The sequence below is a fragment of the Siniperca chuatsi genome, linkage group LG6 (assembly GCF_020085105.1).
Source record: "Siniperca chuatsi isolate FFG_IHB_CAS linkage group LG6, ASM2008510v1, whole genome shotgun sequence".
Taxonomy (NCBI): Eukaryota; Metazoa; Chordata; class Actinopteri; order Centrarchiformes; family Sinipercidae; genus Siniperca; species Siniperca chuatsi.
Window position 1 is genome coordinate 29,518,330 of NC_058047.1, and position 22,812 is coordinate 29,541,141.

Consider the following 22,812-nt stretch of genomic DNA (forward strand, 5'->3'; position numbering starts at 1 on the left):
GATACCCGTAAGGAACACTTGTAGCATCATCAAAACACTACATAAAACATGTACATTGCCCAGAAAACATCTGCCTTGCCATTAGCATGACTTGGTATTTGTCTCGGGGGGGTTAAACAAAACAAGATTAATTTTCCTGCTGGCTTTACCTTGAAAAAACAAGTTCTGTACCAAATATAAACAACTCAAGTTTCTATGATGCACATGCTGTGTAAATACATTTTGCACCTCAAAATTATTACTAGCTGCAGTCATCAAATCATCAATAATCAGCAAATTGTTTTTATTTACAGGTAACAATGCATCATCGCATAAAAACAAAGGCAAACCTTAAATAAAATTCACATTTCTAATTTTAAACAATTCGTCATACAATGGCTGCCAGCATGAATAAATATATACAATGTTTTCAACATTTTTCTAGATCCGTTTTTCAATGTTTTCAATCAACATTTTTACAAAATAAGTCTTTTCACTATTTGATGGCCCTGATAAAATTAGACTCAATCGATAGCCGTAGGGTAAGGTTGTCAGATCAGAGAAGAAACGACACTTGGTGTACACCACTTGAAGCCTTTTAACAACTGATTAGTTTTTTAGCTCAAATGCTTTTTTATTCCTCACTATTGTGTCTGATATTGTCACTATAATTTGTGGTGTCACGTCACAATTCGAAAACTCGTCCACAAGATTCACTAGGGTTTCGTGTGTGACCACAGCGGTGTTACACGCATTCAGAGTGACTCCTTTGCATTTCAACTGTTTCTTGTTCAGAGTCTGATAAGCATAATATTTAGGACCACCGGACACGAATTCCTAATGTAATCATCACAGTTAGGTCCCCCTAAAAAGGGAAATGTCTGGGACTCAATCTCCATCCTTTGACATAAAAACAACACTGTCTCTGTCAGAATAGATATATAGATAAAGTGGTGTGAAAAAGTGTTTGCCCCCTTCCTGATTTCTTATTTTCTTGCATGTTTGTCACACTTAAATGTTTTAGATCATCAAACAAATTTAAATATTAATCAAAGATAACACAAGTAAACACAAAATGCAGTTTTTAAATGATTATTGTTATTATTTGGGAAATTTTGATTGTTATTATTAAGGGAAAACGAAATCCAAACCTACATGGCCCTGTGTGAAAAACTGATTGCCCCACCTGTTACAAACCCCTGGGTGGCAGCACATTACATTTTATCAGCCCAAAGTAATTTTCAATCGGCTCGAAGTTGCGGAAGATTATTTGAGGATGTCCAGTTGGGTAGCTTTTACGAGCCTGCACAGTTGGATACAATGATGTGAAATCATAATAATACATTTTCTCACCCTCAGAGTGGGTTTGTTCCCACTCGCATTCCCACTATTGTACCACTGCATGAAAGTTGCCCCGTCTTTGTCAGACATGTTGGCATATCCATAAAAATATGGATCTGGATACGGCCCTACATAATTAGCATTCTCGGCTGTGTTGAATAGGTGTGACTGTCTCCAGTCTCCCGTGTGGGTCGCTCCGGTTCCCGTTCCCGTGTTCCCCTGTTCAACTCCAGAACTCTTCTGCCATCATCTAAATAAGGGACGGTATCACTAACCCCTCTCATTCATTAATATTACCTTTGTGTGTCAATAAACTCTCTCAGTCTCTTCACCGTTGTCTCCGGTTGATCTGTCTGTAACAGATGACCGGACCTCACACTACTATGACAGCTACCACTCCTAATTCTTTTCCCCACCTGAGCGCTCTGGCTAAGCGCTATCTTCTCAGCCTCCCAGCTCCTCTTCCAGCAGCGGACGAGTTGGTGCAACCGGGGATTTTCTCCGGCTCAGTGGGGGACTGTGAAGAGTTCCTGGCGAAGTGCTGCCTGGTGTTCTTGATACACCCATATCAGTTCCCGTCTGAGCAGTCACAGGTAGCCTTCGTGGTGCTTCGGCTGGCCGGTCCGGCACTGCACTGGGCGGGGTCCCTGGCGGTTAAGGAAGAGGCAGTTCTCCATTCTCTGGGCCTCTTCTTGGCGAGGTTCTGCCAGGAGTTTGGCCTGCCAAACCTATGGTCATCAACTAATCCCCAACCCGTCTGCCCGCCGCCTGCCTGCCTCCAGCCCTGAGGCTCAGCCGCCGCCTGCCTCCAGCCCTGAGGCTCAGTCGCCGCCGTCGTCCGCCTCCAGAGGGTCCCAGCCTCCGTCGTCCGCCAGCCGCCAGAGTCCCCAGGCTCAGCTCCGGCCTCCAGCCCGGAGGTCCGCCAGCCGCCAGAGTCCCCAGGCTCAGCTCCGGCCTACAGCCCGGAGGTCCAGCAGCCCGCCAGAGTCCGCTCCTGGTCGTCCGCCCGAGGCTGCGACGGTCTCCAGTCCGGCCCAAGCTCCAGGTCGGCCGCCCGGCGTGTCCGGCTCAACCCATCTCCAGGCTCCAGGTCGGCCGCACGACACACCGGACCCCGATAAGCTCCCCGGATCGGCTTGGCCCCTAGGGACAGGCCGCGGTGTCGGGGGAAGGGGGGGGGGTCTTTCGGCCCTCAGGAGCTGGCCGTGGAGGGGGGGGTACTGTCACAGACACGCCAGGCTCCACCACACCACACGCACCGCATTCCTTCACCTCAGCACTGATTCCTTGCACCTGTCACCCATCACACACCTGAACATAATCAGCCACTCTACTCCTCCATAAATTCCAACTCCTCACCACAGTCTGTGTCTGGTCACGTTAGTATGAAGGACAGTACTTCTACGTCTGCCTCCAATACTCCACGGACTCACCCACGACTCTTCGTCCCGACTACTGCTACCCCGAACCCCGAACCCGACTCAGTAATCTCCAGTTCCCCGAGTGTGTCGCCCTAGCTCCGGCTCCTGTGTGACGGTATCACTAACCCCTCTCATCCATTCATATTACCTTTGTGTGTCAATAAACTCTCTCAGTCTCTTCACCGTTGTCTCCGGTTGATCTGTCTGTAACAATTATCAAATCATGACACATTGTGCACCATGAACATGTAGTTTTTGTACTTTGGCTGCCTACATTTTTTTCACAGATGGACAACTTTCACCAGAGGCACACCAAATTTGGTTTTCAAAATAATTTGCACAGACAAAAACAGCTTTGTGTTATGTGTTCGCGTTTCAAAGTCATAAAAGATATATTTAGTTTGGGGTGGTGACGGTTTTTCTGGTTGAATGACACATTTAGACATGTTGTATGTCTGATTTTAACAGATCCCCGCAATGACCATATTTACCTTTTTGACATTTATGCCCCACTGCATTTTTGTTGTAGTTGATTGCGTACAGACAACCACAATCGTCACAATATTTTGTCCTATCACACGGACTAGCTCTTTTGCGGTTTTCTGTCACGTTTTTTTGCCTGTTAAAACAAGACACTGATCTGCAAATGCGCCGATAATCTGGGCACCGTATGTTTTTCAAAAAATCATGTGTTGTTTTGTATCATGTAATAATGGTCCTTGTACAGATAAAGCCATGCAGTGTCTGTCTGGGGTCACTCTCGGGTCTGGAACAGATCCAATTTTTTAGTATTGTTATTGTGATGAAAAACAAGAATTTTAACACACATGTTTCAAATTTTGACACATCTGCTAACGAGACTTATCGAGCTAAATCCTGCATCTGCTTGGATTTTTCGTGCCTGTTCTTGAATTTCATTTTCAGACATGTCAGGGTTTTTGTAACGTGCTAAACACAGGGAGAAGCACAAGTTGCTGTCTGTGTTTGGAGGGACATAGAGACATACATAAGGCATGCTCCCTAATTTGCATCTCACACCTTGCGTTTATTTAAGGCAGCTGAAACAACAAATTCAAGGCTAGCATCTGTTTCTATTTTTTATTACTTTGCATTACATTGTCTATATTGTTCAGAAATGTTTTGACATTGCGGGCATCACCAGTGTTTAACATCGCGCACACGTCGCTGGACATTGATGGACCTCTCAAAACTACATTTAAAACACCGTCTGGTGCAGCCAGTTTTGATGAAAAATGGACAATTTCTGTTAAGTGATGTTTTAGTACATCCAAAACTGTTTCCATATTATTCATCTTGATACTAGACAAGTTTAAAGAACGACTAATATCAACACCATTCAACTTTCTTCTCTCTGTGATGTTAAAATCGCACACCCCACCCACACGTCTTATGCGATCAGTTTGTTCAGCACTGTACGACTCGGATCGTTTTTGCAGTATGGTCTTACAATCTATTTGACCTGTTTTGGGTTTGGGGACTGGCTGTTTGTATTGTCTTTGTGGGTCTGTGCTATCCCCCATTTGATCTGCTTGTGAATCACAATCTGGTTCAATAAATTCTGAGGCATCACGTTTCAGTATACCCATTTTTTGCAATAGCTTGAGACTCTGAACAGGTGTCAATTCTACATCCTCATCTAATGTGTCAATTTTGTTTTCAATATCAGGGAAGTTTTCGAATGTGGGCGATGGTCCATATGCTTCAAGCCATTTCTCTTCACTGTCTGAATCTGTATCACTAACATAGTGATCGATTTCATTCTCTATATCTGAAAACCTCTCAAACTGTGATAATTCGTGATCATAATCAATACCACTCTCATCATCACGTTGCACTATTGTAATCAGTTACAATAGCGCAACGTTTTCCATGTTTGGATTTGCATAAGCATTTACGACTCATGATCGAAAACTAAGAATAAGATAAGCAATATCAGACAACTTGTTTGAGCTATGTTTATAGACCCATCTGTTCAAGAATAAGTCCAATTTTTGTGTTCATCAGAATATGACATATTGTTTACCTGTTTTAAAGCTATGAGGACTAGCCTCTTGGAGTTTTTTACTACCAACGTTTTTATTATTCTACACACCTGTAGCTGTGCCTTGCCACACCTTACCAGCCCTTGGTGTTCTTTTTGCAAATATGTGTAAGTCGTAGCGTAGTTACGCGTAGTTTGTAGCGGCTGTTTGCGTCTTGAATTTTGTACCAATGTGTTGTTTCTTACTATGTGATGATGTCTGTGGTTCATCCAGTGGAAAACTGCTATCGTCCCAACACTGGAGCTGGGCATCCATCCAGTCCAGTAACTCTGAAGGTTCTTTGGATGCTGACTCAGGATGCAGAAAACTTGGGGCTAGAATTAAGGCCTCCTCTCTCAGGTTCAGGGTGTCCGGAATTCACTTAGGTTGTTCAGAAGGTCCTGACACTGGTGTATCACTGATCCATATATTCTGGGGTGATGTCACCAGAGTATCTGGGGCACATTTATGGTCTGTTTTGACCATATAAAACACACACACACACACACACACACACACACATACATACACAAGTTAAATCACAAACAATGTGTTGTTTAAAACAGTCTATTTACATGATACATATTTAAATACAAAATACTCACCCAAATCTTGGGAATTGAGTATCACAAAGGGGTCCACATCTTGTGGTTTCTGATATTCAATAGGCCTTGCCCATGGTCTATGTGAGACACTAATAGTATCTGTTTTGATCATATAAAAACACATGCACACATACACACACACCCGCATTGTCAATTACACAGGTTAAATTGTGAAAACAAAACAAAAAAACAACCTTATTTAAAATGATTTCAAGTGTACATTTTTTGGATATTTGGAGATAACAACATATATCAAGTTACTTAAAAAGCAATATATCGGTTTTATTTTAAAAGAATCATGAATAGCGTATATTCGTCGCAGAGACATGCAGCATCATGCGTGCGTGTAAAACTGACTATCACAACCCTTTCCTGAGAAATATGTCCTCTTTCTTGATCCACTGCTTGAATTTCCCTGTCCTGGGGATTCTGCCACGCAATTCAGTGCTGTTTTGAAATTACTTGTAAATTTTAAAAATAAAAAATATATCAGATAAAAATATACTATAATATTTTTGAAAACAGCATATAGATCAAAGTTTTGTAAGTACTCACCTGCAACAACAGCCATTTTTTTCTACAGAATGCAGGACTTAGTTGAATTGTCTTCAGACCGAGACGATATCTCTGCAAAGAGGCTTCACAGAAAAGTGCTGTTGGTGCCCTACAGCCAGGCATATATAGGGTAAAAAAACACCCCACACACATGTCTTACTTTTGATGTCTTTTGTTGTTGTTGTCTGCTGGATCTTTTAACAGTATTTTAGGAAGTTTCCCCCTTCATAGCGCCCCTACACCTGTCATGTAGTTAACTCCATTATCCTGTGTGAAATACCCCCAAATGGCATTTTATTACCACCCTGTCTCGATGTATCTACTGTGGGAACATACATATTGAAGCTGTGAAAAATAAGAATAAATTAACACCTTCCCTTGGGAATAGGCAGAGGGGACTGACACCCCTTACACTGCGCTCACATACCCACAGAGGATGAAGAGACGAAAGAAAACATACACTATGATCAATCTCACAATTTTCTTTAATAAATTACCCCATTATATTTTATAGTTTCGGAAAAACTAATCTCCTCCCTAAAACCTGAAACCAAATGTGTCAGAGACACTGAGCGTCCCTCATAACTATAGCAACGTCGCCATTCCTACATGTGCACATTTCAGGAGAGAAGATCTGCTACGCTGCTGAGCTTACGCTACCTGTCATATGGCATAAAATACAATATAAAAAACATATAGATATTTCCCCGCTTTTCCTCTGACAGTCTAAATAACTCTTTAGATTGACGCAAGTCACTTTTCATTGAAGAAAACTGCTGACTAGAAAAGTCAGCGTTGTAATCATCCACACATGTAAAATAATTAGTAAGTAAAAACTTAAGAAATGATAAAAGGGCTAGTCATCCAATGTTAATCACAACCTCGTATCAGGATGTATCCACACTTTTCACATCCTGTATCCATCTGCAGCATATCTCCGTTAGTTTGTGAATTAGAGCCAAATGTACTTTTACTATCATCCTGTCCCGTACACCACAGGTCACGCGCCCCCGAAACAGCTCCCCTTTATTTTCTTCTTGCCCAACTTCACAGCAGAAATATACATGTTTACAAACTGGTACAAAAAATGGTGTTGTTGTTGTGTTAAATTATATTAAGGCTTAAAGTTATGCATAATTAAAGGCGTGGCCGCTTTGACATGTGGGTGCCGTCACGGGTGGCTGTTTTCAGCAACCATTTGGCCCACCTCAGCTCCACCCACACTCCACATCTTTGCCCATTTTTGGACTAGCGTCAGCTGGAGCCACCACACTGAGCTTCACACTGGCTCTTCAGAAACCTATGGGTGATTTAACGGAGACTACATCCATAGTTTATATAGTCTGTGTATACAACAGGTGCAACAGCCTCTCACAAAATTTAAATCAACTCTTCCCTGAATTCCATCCAACACTACTGTTGTAATAAAATGGAAGTATCTGCAGTATTTCAACGATTTCACTTTTTTTATGATTCATTAATAAAGAAAAAGAAACAAAGTGCCCCTGTGGGGAAATTGCTTTTCAAGCAATGCACCAGCAGATGAACCAAGAAGAACAACAGCATCAGTTGCTTCAGCAAGTGCCCCAAAACAACATTGTTTATGTTCAAGTGACAAAGCCCTCTAGCGGCCATAGTTATTATGACAGGAGCAAAGGAAGAAGGCAGGTGATGTTATAGAGCAGGGGTCAGCAACCTTAGGCACACATGCCACCATTGACACGCGGCAGCTTAACCAAGTGCCCTCTCATCCGCATGCATTGATTTTTATTTTTACACAGTCCTGTTTCTTCTTATTTGTGGAAGTGTGTGCATGTGTTCATTTCTGGACAGATGTGATGTCTGAACAAATGAACAACAAAGACCCACCCTACTCTGCCTCTGATTGGCTAGTACTCATTGCCTTCTTCGCAGAATGTGGGTGAGAAAAACAGCCTCGGTAGATGATAGAAGGCCTGTTTGCTAATAAGGCTTCAGGCATTCAAGCCGTCTTGGACAGAGAGTGGGGTTTTGTGTTTCAAAAGAACCGTGCTGTGTGTACTTGAAAATGTTGTTTGCCAAACTTAAAGTGTTAAACTCCATTTTGAGACCAAACACGAGAAAACTTGGGATGAGGCATACAAGGCAGAATCCATCAAACGTGCTGTGTCCAGGTATGGGAAGCAAGCTATCACATTGCTCATTGCATTGCAAAACGTGGAAAGCCATTCATTGATTGATTCAGTATATTAAGGAGGCTTTTCTCTTATGCTCAGATGTTTTGTTTGATGGCTTACCAAACAAAGAGACAATAAAATACAGAATAAAAGACATTCCCACGTCAGCCAGAAGAATGACACGTCAAAGAAATGGCAGAAAACGTTTGAAAGATGCCATTGTATTTAGCATCGCACTTGATGCGAGCGTGGATGTGAATGACATACCACGTTTGGCAGTCATGACAAGATACTGTGATTTGACTGTAAGGGAGGAGCTCTGCTGCTTAAAACCAATGCCTGAAACAACTAAAGGTGAGGACATAGCCAATGTTTTTACAGAGCATTTTGAGGAGCGAGGGACTGACATTAGCAAGATTTTTGCAGTAACTACAGATGGCGCCCCCGCCATGGTCAGCAAACAGAGGGGTCACATTAATTGAGGAACAAGTTGGTCACCCCATCATGAAACTCCACTACATAATACACCAAGAAAACCTCTGTGCAAAGATGTCAAATTCAAATCTTAATGAGGCCAAGGCTACAGTGGTGAAGGTTGTTAACTTCATCTCTGCTGCTCATACAAAGATATCCCTCTCCACTCAGCGGTTAGGTGGCTAAGCTGTGGAAAAGTTTTGGAGCGGTTTGTAAGCTGCTTTGCCATTGCAACACTTTGCAAATGAGGGAATGTCATTGAAAGCAGTATTCTGAAATGTGAACTGTGCATATAATTTGTAACCACATGGTGTAAAAAATACAGCTATTTGTTAAGTTTATTGCTGATGAACAAGATTGGTGGAAAGTTGGTAGGGTTAATGATTTCAACTCCATTATGGATGTTTTCATATATAATTACAATGTCCTGATTATGGGAGAAATTTTTTTTATTTTTTTATGTTGCTATACACATTGCCTATATGGATGGATATGGAAAACCTTAATGTTGATATGGCACACTGATTAACAAGAACATTTTAAAATGGCATTTCATATCAAAAAGGTTGCCGACACCTGTTATAGAGTGACAAAGTCCACATAGGGCGGAGGACCATGACAACTCAGAGTTGAGACCAGGAGGCAGAGTTGCAGTCCTACATGCTTCTCTGCGCTTCCAGAGCAGTTACCCAACCAAAACTCCTTAGTGACGGTGTCTGCTCCCCGACCACTTAAATTAATAAAATCTAAAGTTAACAGAAGGAGTTATACATAAAAACCTAAACAATAACGCTGAAAAAGCACAACAAAATAGGTGAATTAAATGTGGACTCAGATCTTAAACATCAGATCTCTGTCATCTAAAGCTGTACTAGTGAACGATTTAATATCAGAGTATCATATTGACTTATTTTGTCTTACTAAACGCTCGCTGGGTCATAAAGAGTATGTTAGCCTAAATGAATCCACTCTGCCCAGTCATATTAATACTTATATTCCTCGAGGCACCGGCCTAGGAAGTGGAGTTGCAGCCATCTCTGACTCAAGCCTATTAATCAACCCTAAACCTAAACTAAATTATAACTCATTTGAAAGCCTTGTTCTTAGTCTTTCACACCCAACCTGGAAAACATGACAGCCAATTCTATTTGTTACAGTGTACCGCGCTCCTATATCTGATATCTATCTGATATTGCTGTGGCATATAACCCCCAAACCCGCAAATTAAAGCAAACATCACGAAAACTTGAAAGGAAATGGCGTTCCAACAACCTGGAAGAATCCCATTTATTCTGGCAAGGTAGTCTTAAAGCATATAGGAAGGCCCTCCGTAATGCCAGAGCAGCTTACTACTCATTAATAGAGGAAAATAAAAACAACCCCAGGTTTCTTTTCAGCACTGTAGCCAGGCTGACAGAGAATCACAGCTCTAGTGAACCATGTATTCCTATAGCTCTCAGTAGCAACGACTTCATGAGCTTCTTTAATGATAAAATTTTAACTATTAGAGAAAAAAATTCATCAAGTCCTGCCTTTGACCAGTGCCGATTTGTCTTCAAACACAGGAACCTTGGAAACAGCTGTAGAGCCTGATGTGTGTTTTGGCTGCTTTGCTCCTGTCAACCTTCTTCAGCTGACTTCGACGATTAATTCATCTAAGCCATCAACCTGTCTCTTAGACCCCATTCCAACTAGGCTGCTTAAAGATGTTTTTCCCTTAATTAGCACTTCTTTACTGGATATGATCAATCTGTCTTTATTAACAGGCTATGTACCACAATCCTTTAAAGTAGCTGTAATTAAATCGCTTCTTAAAAAGCCCACTCTTGATCCTGGGGTTTTAGCCAATTATAGACTTATATCTAATCTTCCCTTTCTTTGTAGATCCTTGAGAAAGCAGTCGCCAATCAGTTGTGTGACTTTCTAAAAAACAAAGGTTTATTTGAAGATTTTCAGTCAGGGTTTAGAGTGCATTATAGCACAGAGACAGCACTGGTGAAAATTACAAATGACCTTTTAATTGCATCCGACAATGGACTTGTCTCTGTACTTGTCTTGTTAGATCTTAGTGCTGCGTTCGACACCATTGACCACCACATCCTATTACAGAGACTGGAACATTTAATTGGCATTAAAGGAACTGCACTAAGCTGATTTAAATCTTATCTATCAGATCAATCTCAGTTTGTACATGTTAACGGTGAGTCCTCCGTGCACACCAAAGTTAGTCACGGAGTTCCACAAGGTTCTGTGCTTGTACCGATCTATTCACCTTTATATATGCTTCCTCTAGGCAGTATTATTACACTCCATAAACTTTCATTGCTATGCAGATGATACCCGATTATATCTATCGATCAAGCCAGATGAAACTAACTAGTTAACTAAACTTCAGGCATGCCTTAAGGACATAAAGACCTGGATGACCTGCAACTTTCTGATGTTAAACTCTGACAAAACTGAAGTTATTGTACTTGGTCCCAAACACCGAGACAAATTATCTAAAGATATAGTTACTCTAGATGGCATTGCCCTGGCCTCCAGCAGCACCGTAAGGAACCTCAGAGTTATCTTTGATCAGGATTTATCCTTTAACTCCCACATGAAACAAACTTTAAGGACTGCCTTTTTTCACCTACGTAATATTGCAAAAATCAGGCACATCCTGTCTCAAAATGATGCCAAAAAATTAGTGCATGCATTTGTTACTTCTAGGATGGACTACTGCAATTCCTTATTATAAGTCTCTTAAGATTCTCCAGTTGATCCAGAATGCTGCGGCACGTGAACTGACAAAAACTAGGAAAAGAGATCATATCTCTCCAATACTAGCTTCTCTGCACTGGCTCCCTGTAAAATTTACAATAGAATTTAAAATCCTTCTCCTCACCTACAAAGCTCTTAATGGTCAGGCACCATCATATCTTAAGGATCTCATAATACCATATTATCCGACTAGAACACTGCGCTTCCAGGATGCAGGGTTACTTGTGGTTCCTAGAGTCTCCAAAAGTAGAATTGGAGCCAGAACCTTCAGTTATCAAGCTCCTCTCCTGTGGAATCAGGTCCCAGTTTGGGTTCAGGAGGCAGACACCATCTCTACATTTAAGAGAAGACTAAAGACTTTCCTCTTTGATAAAGCTTGTTGTTAGGGCTGGCTTGGGTGAGCCCTGAACCATCCCTTAGTCATGCTGCTATAGGCCTAGACTGCCGGGAGACTTCCCATGATGCACCTCTTTCCTCTCTCCTTCTCTCCCTCTCCATCTGTATGCATTTTTATCCCATTACTGCATGTTACTAACTCGACATCTTCTCTCTCCCGTAGTTCTGTGCTTTCTCGTTTCTCTCCTCTCTCATTCTGTCGCTTTCAGCAGGTATTTCTGACTCCGGAGCTGCGGGGTCTGGGTCTGTGGTTGTGGACCGCCTGCTGCCCCCGTGTTCTTGCTCGACAACTGCTACTACAGTTGTTGTTATTGGCTCTGTTACTGATGCTGACATTATTCTTCCTATAGCTGTCATTCCTATTATTACAAATTTATTAATATTAACACTATAATTACTATTCTACTATATAAAAAAATATTCTACGTGGTCTTTGCATTGTGCCTCCCTAACCCTATCCCCTTCCCCAAAACCCCTCCTCTCTCTCTGTCTCTCTCTCTCTCAAAACCTAACACGGCAGCGGCGGATGGCTGCCCACCATTGAGTCGGGTTCTGTCCAAGGTTTCTGCCTGTTAAAAGGAAGTTTTTTCTTGCCACTGTCGCCAAATGCTTGCTCATGGTGGGATTTGTTGGGTCTCTGTAATTAATATTATAAAGAGTATGGTCTAGACCTGCTCTATAGGAAAAGTGCAATGAGATAACTTCTGTTATGAATTGGCGCTATATAAATAAAATTGAATTGAATTGAAAAGGTCAGGGTGGATGCATAGGTCAACAAAACATTGTAATTTAACACGGGATTGCAATGGGATAATGAGATGTGTTTACTGTCTTGGCAGATCAATAGCATAGCACATGTGTACACTATCAGTAGTATCAAACAGGAGCAGAACATTGATTGAAAAAGCAATGATGACCAAAAAAACATTGATTTAAGTTTAGATGAGTCAACATCTTTATACAGTACTTCAAGAAACAGAACAGTTTCTTCATGACAAATAAAAGTAGAGTAGATGGAAAAAGGTGTAGACATGCCTCAGTGTAAGGTAGATCCAATGTTTACATGTACCATCTCAATAACACATAACTTAAGTATGTAGGACATGAACAGGATATTACTGTGTGTACTGTATGTGTGTGTGTCAGTTGGGTTTCGACTATGGTCAGTCTACCTTGCTGTTTCTACTTAGCAACAGACCTCCAACACACTCACAATAGAGTGTTAAAGAGCTTACATAACTAAGACGATTACACTGAGCACTGGGCAACCAAGTCGCTATCTGATGACAGAACCAGTAGTAAACCACAGGGCTGATAATCATTCTGTGTTACACTATATAGACATTAACAAAGTGTGGACATATGCGCTGCTGCATCTCTGGTTGTATCTGGATTTGGATATTGTTGCCCTTTATCCAAGCACCAGAGTGCATTATCATTTACTTGAATAACAGGTGCTTATAGTATGGTTCAAAAGGTTCCATAACATTAACCAACAACTAGAAAACTTGAACTAGAAAAAAAATTGCATTGTAGAATGATGCATACAAACTCCCACCACTCCCACTGCTGGCTTAATTTGACGTTTGACATGAAAATTGCCTAACCCTAACCCTTCATTTTTAGTTCACTGGATTAAAGAAACTATCATCCTATCATTACTAAATGCTAATGTGGTGTATACTGCCTGCTTCTCCCAGCTCCCCCTAAACCAGATCTTTAACCTCTTCACCTCTGCCTCTCTCCATATACATTGAAAGTGACATACAGGATATTGGTGTGTGTGAACAACAACTCAAACCTCTTTTTCGATTAACCCTTTCCCATTAACAGTCCAGCTTCAAAACCATTCCTTGGTTCCAGGCCATAAAGCCAAGTAACAGAGACTCCAAGGCTGTTTCCCTCCAAAATGGGCACAAACTAAGCCTGAAGCCTCGGAAAATCAATTTCTGATATAAATAGCATAACTTGTGTTGGAATGTTTTCTGCATGTTCATTTTTACTATGGTTTGGTGTTTAAATTATATCTCTGACATATAGACACATGTCTTGTTTGATGTCATTTAATAACATAAATAATTAATGGGGAAAACCTACAGAGTTTCCTGATGGACAGATAGCTTTACTTGTTGCTAAAGTATGTAGTATGTAACTGCCGTTAGCTAGTTAGCTCAGTTAACCGTGCAGCTAGCACTCCTACTAACGCTAGCTGACTCTGCCTGGACTGGGAGCTCTGAGCACTGGGGGAGTTGTAATACAAGGAGCGTATATCTTTTAAGGAATAGGGCGTAATGTGTGTGCGTAGCGAGTGTGTAGTTGAGCGAGTGAAAGAGAGCAAGAGGAATGGAAAGGAAGAAAAGGTTAGCAGTGAAGTTGTTGATCTGGCAGTAAATGTGCAGTGTAGGTTACAATGTGTTAGTTAATAAATGCTGCAGCTTCTCAAGACCAAGTAAAGTCTTGTCTGTTGTTTCCCAACTGCTGGAAAAGTGAAGGGGGTTAGCCCTGAAGTATGAATCGACTTCCTGGAGGAAAACTGTGATTCCCGACTCCCATCTGGATGCTGAGCAGGAAAAGCTAACAGAGTGCTGGTGTTTACACCGCTAGTACAGGACCTTTGGACCGCTGGAAGGAGGAGATTTAATAAAGCTAATAAAGTTTTATTTAACGTTAATCTTTAAAGCTAATACAGCTAACTGAGCTAACTAGCTAACAGCAACTATAGTTAGCAGCAGTTACCAGTTACTTTAGCAATAAGTAATGCCATCTGTCCATCAGGAAACTCCATAAATCACAGAGAGTTGAGGCAGAGGAGCCGGAGTACATCAGAGGGAAAACCAGAAAATATTTTCTCCATAAAATATGATCCAGTTTCACCAAAATCAGTGAATAATGTTAGAAAGTGGCCTGAAACCCCAGAAACACACCGCTCTGGCGGCGTCTATCGTTTTTCAAACCTAATTCTTGTCTCATTTATGGTAAACTCATCACCCTAGACGCATGTTAATGCCAGGTGTAAACAGGGCCAAAGACCTGCCGTAACTTCTCAAGCCTGCACCGTGTCGGCCCCTAGGTTTGTCTAGCCAAACGAACCAGGCCGCCCTACACTGAACCATTTACAGCAGAGATTCAGGGGAAGGGGAATGCCGAACGAAGCGTTGTTAAATGAGACGGTCTGGTTTATGGAGGATTTCATATTAACGTCACCAGCTGTTGCCGCCCTTACTGTGTGTTCACACAGAAAGCTTTGCAAATATTTTTCATGCGGTATGATTACATACAAAGTTAAGGCAAAGACACAAATAGATGCAATTGAGCAAAATATTTGCACGTATTGCGGGGCTTTGCAGAGTGTTGTGTGGGGAGGACCAGTCAGAGAGTAATATTTTGACTTTTATTTGTAACAGAGTATTTTTATACTGTGTTATTGCTACTTTTACTCAAGTAAAAGATATGTGTATTTTTAGCCAACAGTAATGTTAACATTAGAATGTCATATTTAAAATAATCCTAACCTTACTTTAATATTTAAAAAATGGTTCTGTCATTAATAAGCTAAAACAGGTTGAGTATAGATATATAGATATAGATATATATAGACATAGCTCTCCACACATAATATCTAGCTATGTATATTTAAGTTTTTCTTTTTCTTCTTTCCCTAAACAGCCCAGACCCCTGTACTGCAGGATAGGGCTGAATAATTAATCAAATTATTATCGAAATCGCAATATGGCCAAATGCAATATCCAAATATTGCGGCCGTGGCTTAGTGGTAGAGCAGGTCATCCACCAATCGGAAGGTCGGCGGTTTGATCCCGGCTTCCCCCAGCCCACGTCGAAGTGTCCTTGGGCAAGACACTGAACCCCAAATTGCTCCCGAGGGCTGTACCTTCGGTGTGTGTGTGACTGATTAGTTACTTTGATGAGCAGTTCTGCCATCGGTATATGAATGTGTGTGAATGGGGTGAATGTGAAATGTAGTTGAAGCGCTTTGAGTAGTCAGAAAGACTAGAAAGGCGCTATAAGTAAGTAGTATATGTACAGTCCATTTACCATTTACCAAATCGCAGGAGCTGCAATTGTCTGATAAAGGTAAAATATGTCACAGCATACCATTAAAAATTAAGCATTGTGGTGCTACAGAGACGCCTGGACTTACAAATCATATTCTCCACACATAAGGGATCATGCTTGTTTGATACAGACCAGTAAAAATTAAATCATCATCTTATTTTTTTCACAAAATAAATGCAAAAATTACCATTGCTACTAAAATCGTGACTCATATCGCAATCGTAATATGATTTTTTGTGCATATTGTTCAGCATCTACTGCAGGATAAACCTTTGTGTGTGACACAAAATTATTTACAACATTAAACGTTACTAGACTGGGCTTCATTTCCCAAAATCATCTTCAGGCTAAAATGATCTTAGTCTATGAAGTTACAATGGAACTAAGATTGTCTCAGCCTTAATATTTAGGAAATGGCCTTTGGTCTGCAACCACACTCTGAAGACCTACTTGCTACCCTACTATTTATGACAGTGATATTCTCACTTTCTTGGTTAGGAACACTAACCAAGAAAGTGAGAATATCAGTCATAAATACGTTTGTGTAAACTGAATGCTGTTAAGTTTTTCTAATTTAACGTGTTAAAATAGCTGCTTTTGAACTATGCTAGGAACAGGATGAATGAAAAGGCATTAGAGTGGAGGCATCATTCCATTTTTTTTATTAGCCAAAAACCTGTGCAAAATCAAATGCCTAACTCTGTAAAGGACAAAGGATGTGTCAACTTTGCAGCTATTTGTAACTACAATACATTGGTTACTGGCTAAATGATGGAGAAACTTGTACTGAAACATGTTTATAAAGACAGTTGTAAATGCTGAGTGTTTGTTGCAGAGGAGTGTTGAAGGATGTCCCGAGTTGAGATAAAAGGGAGAAGGATGACAACAGCATCACTACAGGAGACGTGAGGGAAAAGAGGGATTTTAATTTAACAGCTCAGATCATACACCACTAAACTGCTGGAGCATCTACACAGAAACATTTAGACATACATAGCACCAATTCCACCTCCTCCATTTTTACCTGGGCAGTGGAGGGGGCTTCTCAGCTAATCAATTTAACAGTCTAATTTCTACAATCTGACTGTTTTTTTTTTTTATTCAGTCTGTGCAGCGGCTGCATCTGCAAGTGTTTAAATTATGAAGCATGGATGCACTGCAAAACAAGGCCAACGTTAGCTGCATATGCTAATTGTATTTAGCTTTTTCGTCCTGGGAAATCACTATAAGGCTCTCAAGCTATATGCTGTACACAGAGTCTTCCTCATGAGTTGGCGCCTCTGCCAAATGTGCATTTATAGGGAAAAACCGACATGACTCTCCTACAACAGCTGTTCGGATCTGTGTGCGGCCATGACCGGCTGTAATCCTTGAACACAGACGTCAGTCAAGTCAAGCAAACATTGAGCAGTTGCGAGTGTGTAGGGAGGGTCTGCATTTGTGCACGCAGAGCATACTGTTCTGTGTGCTCGTATCACGTGCATGCGCCTGGTTTTGAGACTAATTAAACACTGTACTACTGTCCATTCATCATATTATGTTCACGGGGTTCAAAGTCTTCTTATCAGAAATAATCTAATTCGCCTCTTAAGATCGTAGCATCCCTAAACCATTATAGATATCTCATGTATCATTATATATAACTTTATTGTGTATTTTCCTTATTTTAATCTATTTCCTTATTAGAATCTAATCCTAGATATATTCTAAACTGGGTCAATCATTAATCATTCTCTTGCACTCCCATATTTGATTATTAATAATCAGTCTAAGGGTGTCTTGACTAAACAAGACAACATATTTTGATAATTAATTTACTCATTTATTATTAGACAACTTGTCACTATTCTGTATTTGACTATTAATCACTATTTATCTTCTCTCTGTGTTCATTATATATGTAAATATTGTAAATAAACTACCATATATCTGAGAGAAGTTGTCATGACTCTTTTGTGCGTGAACATCTTTTAATATCAGAGTCCTTGAGGTTCCCAAGAACTGGAAGTGAAACTTAGTGTCTGGAAATATAGCTTGTATATTTCTGACACGTTAATGTTCACTACACTAAATGTTTATATTCATATGCATGAGACCCTGAAGAGAAAAGCTGTTGGATGGATGGATATTTCCTGTATTGTGGTAGTTTAAGGTTTTGTCACTTCCTGTTTTATTTTGTAGTGTGTTCCTTCCCTTGTGTGTCTTGTGGTTTTACTTCCTGTCTTTGTTTTCCCTCCAGTTTTGATTGTTGGCCCTTCCTTGATTGTTTGCACCTTTGTCTCGTTGTTTCACCTCCCCTAGGGTATTTAGTCCATGTCTCTGTCTTTGTTCGCTGTTGGGTCATTGTTGTTACACATGGTGTTGTTCCTGCCTTGAGTGATTCCTGCCTTGAGTGTTCGTTCCTGTCTTGAGTGTTCGTTCCTGTCTTGTGAGTGTTCCTGACCTTTGTGTGAGTTGCCGTTTGGTGGACTTTTTGTTGTTTACCGTGAGTTCTGTTTTGGATTCTTTGTCTCCTGTGGACCTTGGTTGGATTCTGGATTTTGTACTTTGCCTGCTCACTTTTGGACCGTTTAGCCACCTTGGACTTACTTCCCTGTTTCCACCACTGCCAGCTGGTAACCCACTTCCCTGTTACTTGTGAGTTACTGGTCTGCCTACCAGTCTGTCTGCCTGTACCTGCCTGTAAGCCATCAACCCCAATAAACACTGTAGCCATCCGGCTAGTTCACCCTGATACCGCTTCCTGGTCATCTGCCTTTGGGTCCACATGCCACTACACAGCACAACATGACATTTATATGGATACAAAGTTAGAGTTTTTGTTCTAAAAGTCAGCTGGTACATATTCGGATATAAAAGACATTTAGATATTAGAAGCACTTTCTCAGTTAAAGTCAGAGGCATTGCCCATTTTATTCAGTAGGTAGGCAGGCATATTTCTTGCCAACAATTTCATAATGGCTAAAATGTTTTATTTCATGACCTTTTTACATCTCCATGCTGCTTAAAATCTCAACCTTTCCAATTTCATAACAAAAAAATTAGTCTACTGATAAGATCTGATATCACCCCAAATCCTGCCTTTTTAGATGTGGATCACCCGCTCAGGGATTCTTTGAGCAATTTTTCTGCTGTTACGCTGCCTGAACTCATAGACATCATGTCGCTTATGAGTGTCCTCCAGCCCTCTGGACAAAATCCCAACTAGGTTTTTACTGGAAGTTATGTATTGTATTGCGCCCCTTTTCCAATCTGGCTTTCGTCAACACCATAGCACTGAGACAGCCCTTCTCAAAGTCCCCAATGACCTTTTTAATGAATGTAGGCATTCACAGGCATGTGTTCAATTCTTGTCCTGCTGGACATAAGTGCTGCCTTTGACACAATTGATCATGACATTCTTTTAGACAGACTGAGGCACTGGGTGGGCATATCTGGCACTACACTAGACTGGTTCTCATCTTATCTGTCAATAGGAAATTCTGTGTCAGCATTAATAACTTCATGTCATCCTTTTCCCATATCAAGTACGGTGTGCCTCAAGGTTCAATTCTGGGACCAATACTGTTCTCCTTATACATGCTTCCTTTAGGTGATGTAATCCGCAGACATGGTATTTCTTTTCATTGTTATGCTTATGACACACAGTTGTACCTCCCTGTCAAGCCCACTGACCTTAGTACGCTGAGTTCTCTGCAGGACTGTCTGTCTGAGATAAAAAATTGGATGTCGATAAATTTTCTTCAGCTCAAACAAAACTGAAATCCTTGTTATTGGGCCCCAACACATCACTAAACAAATACTGCCATCTACTGGTAACCTGTAACAACATCAAGCCTGTTGCAATAAATCTTGGTGTCCTGTTTGATAGCAATTTGTTTTGAGCAACATATCACTAAGCTTGTCAAATCATGTTTTTATCACCTCATAAACATTGCAAAAATCCGATCTATTCTAAATCTTAGTGATGCAGAAACTGTTGTACATGCTTTTATCTCCTCACACCTTGATTATTGTAACACTCTGTTCACTTGTCTTAATCAAAAAACTTTGACACGACTGTAGACTGTACAAAACTCAGCTGCTAGGCTGTTAACCAGGACCAAGAAGTACGACCACATAACACCTGTTTTAGCCTCTTTACATTGGCTCCGTTTGTTTTTTAGGATTGATTTTAAAATCTTATTGATTACTTTTAAGGCTCTTCATGGCCTGGCTCCAGACTATATTTTAGACCTCGTAATCCCTTATGAACCTTCATGTAGTTTAGATCTTTGGGCAGGGGTCTCCTGTCTGTTCCTGAGTCCAGGTTGAAAACTAAAGGGGACAGAGCTTTTGCTATCAGGGCACCGAGGCTATGGAACAACTTGCCTGAAAAAATTAGGTTGTCAGTGTCTTCGTTTAAGTCTCTTCTCAAAACACATTTTTTTTATCTGAAAGCATATCCTGATTTTACCTGAACTGGCTGTTTTTTATTATTTTATTGCATTTGTGTATTATATTTATATTTCGTCATTCACTGTGGTATTTTGTCTCTTGTTGTGAAGTACTTTGTTTTGATAAGTGCTCTATACATTTTTACTATTACTGCTGTTAATCTGCTAGTAGAGTCCACATGTGACCTCCTGCAGGACCTGAACATCTCATGACCTGCCTAGCAGGGTGCAGAGAGTGCACACGCACAGCAGGTAAAAACACACTCACATACACCCAGACAAACAGAAACTGGTACACACAGAGAATGCACACATCTGTATATGTGCACAATTTTACATAAAACAATGTGACTGCTGCACACAGTGGCACCCATGCATGTAAAAACACTAATGCACACTTGCTGTAAAAAGTACAAGAAAATACACTGATCACAAGGAATATGTAAAAACACACACAGAAATCCATGTGTTGAGTCAATACTTGCTATCTTTAACTACAGCTTTAGCAAATTTAATTAACACACATGCATACCATTAACTTGATGAATCACCTTTTTCCTTAAAGGTCTCTTAAGCTTAAACTTAGTGTGACATAATCTAATATACTATGTAATAATTAAAACAGAGTTCCATGGGTTTGAACATGGACTTTTTGTAAACATACACCCACAATGTAAAATTTCATATCAATCTAATTTCAAAATCTCACATAGCACACAAAATTAAAACATTTGTATTACGCTTGGGTGGTATCTGTTTTTTTTTTTTTTTTTTCATACCGGACATTTCATATATGGTATATCATGGTATTTGTGTAAACAAACAAAAGCTGAGCTGCTGCTGATATGTCATTGTAGCATGTATGACATTGTCTAGCCTACAATGCTGTCTAATATGCAATATTAGCCTACTTAGTGCTGTACCGAATGTAATTTTTTGACATTTGAAGCTTCTGTTGAAATTTTCAAATTAAGCTTTGAATGTATGTGCTCATATTTTAATGATGTCATCACCCTAAAAAAATACAGGTGCGTGCCTCCCTTTGTGTGTATCAAGCAGGAGATGTTTTTTTTTTTTGTTTGGTTTTTTTTTTTGACCACAGTGAAAATGTAAAAATCTAACTTTTTCCTGATGGACAGATACTATCACCATAGCTCAATTAGCCTGCAGCTAGCCGTCCGTTGCCAGCTCGCCTGGCTCTGGTTCTGGCGCCCATTCCAGGGTCACTCCCCGCCAGCATTCCCTGCTGCCCAAACCCTGCCCCTATCCCAGGCCTGAAAACCTCCTCACTCCCCCGGGTCTCCGAGCTCCCAGTCCGGGCAGAGTCAGCTAATAGGATGGCAGGTTTGTCCTGTGGCAGTGGATTTCAACTACTGGGTCTGACTGAGGTTAAAGATTTATATTTTTTTACTATTTTCATTCATGTGATTGAATTGTCCTCTGTGAATGTTCAAATGACAAAACAGAAGCAGTTTTGGTTCAGGACACCATCTCCACATTTAAGAGTAGACTTAAGACTTTCCTCTTTGATAAAGCTTATAGTTAAGGCTGGCTTGGGTGAGTCCTGAACCATCCCTTAGTTATTCTGCTATAGGCCTAGACTGCCGAGAGACTTTCCATGATGCACTGAGCACCTCTCTCCTCCTTTCCCTCTCCATCTGTATGCATTCTTATCCCATTACTGCATGTTACTAACTCAATATCTTCTCTCTCCTATAGTTTTGTGCTTTCTTGTCTTTCTCCTGTCACTTTCAGCAGGTATTTCTGCCTCCAGAGTCTGGATCTGTTGCCCCTGTGTTCCTGCTCAACAACTACTACAATTGTTATTATTAGTCTTATTACTATTATTCCTATCACTATCATTCCTATTTTATTAATATTAATATTACCACTACATCACATTATTAGTATTGTAAAATTTTAGGTGGAATTTGCATTGTGCTTCACCTCCAACCCAAACGGTAGCGGATGGCCGACCACCCTAAGTCTGGTTCTGCCCGAGGTTTTTGCCTCTTAAAGGAAGTTTTTCCTTGCCACTGTCGCCAAGTACTTGCTCATGGTGGGATTTATTGGGTCTCTGTAAATAAGAGTATGGTCTAGACCTACTCTATAGGAAAAGTGCAATGAGATCACTTCTGTTATGAATTGGCGCTATATAAATAAAATGTTATTAAATAATTAAAAATAAACATAACTTTTCCCTTTTTATATCCTCTATTTTGAACATGAGCAGTTTCTCAAAAATATGGGATGATTTCAATGAGGAAATTGCAATAGCAGAAAATAGACCCTCTTTCCACAAACTCACAAACATGAACACACGCACACTCACACACTTACACATACATTGTGCAAAATCTGAGTTGTTTTTGGGTGGTTGTTCCACAAGGTCCAGGGGAAGTGGGTTTCCTATTGGTTCTCAGGAAGAAGGCGTCAGAGCAAGAAGACAATCGGAGGATGTCTAATGACAGGATCTGCTGATAACAGGGCTCTCTCACACACACACTTTTCCAATGAATATCATTATCACCACATGAAACAAACTCTACTGACAAACAGGCATGGGC

At 40.6% G+C, this 22,812-nt stretch overlaps 1 protein-coding gene across 9 annotated transcripts in view; it reads right to left on the reverse strand.

Annotated features, from left to right (window-relative positions):
- Positions 1–22,812, reverse strand: part of mcf2l2 (MCF.2 cell line derived transforming sequence-like 2) — a 260,332-nt gene that overhangs the window by 210,016 nt on the left and 27,504 nt on the right. The window contains exons 1-3 of one of the 9 annotated variants that reach the window (XM_044199612.1): positions 5,944–5,959; positions 5,389–5,487; positions 4,990–5,256 (exon numbers count right to left, since the gene is read on the reverse strand). The exons of the other annotated variants lie outside the window; for them this stretch is intronic. Of the exons in view, the coding sequence (XP_044055547.1) occupies positions 4,990–5,059 (70 nt within the window). The 5' untranslated portion in view covers positions 5,060–5,256; positions 5,389–5,487; positions 5,944–5,959. Of the gene's footprint in view, positions 1–4,989; positions 5,257–5,388; positions 5,488–5,943; positions 5,960–22,812 lie in introns of those variants that run through there. 9 annotated transcript variants of the gene reach the window in all.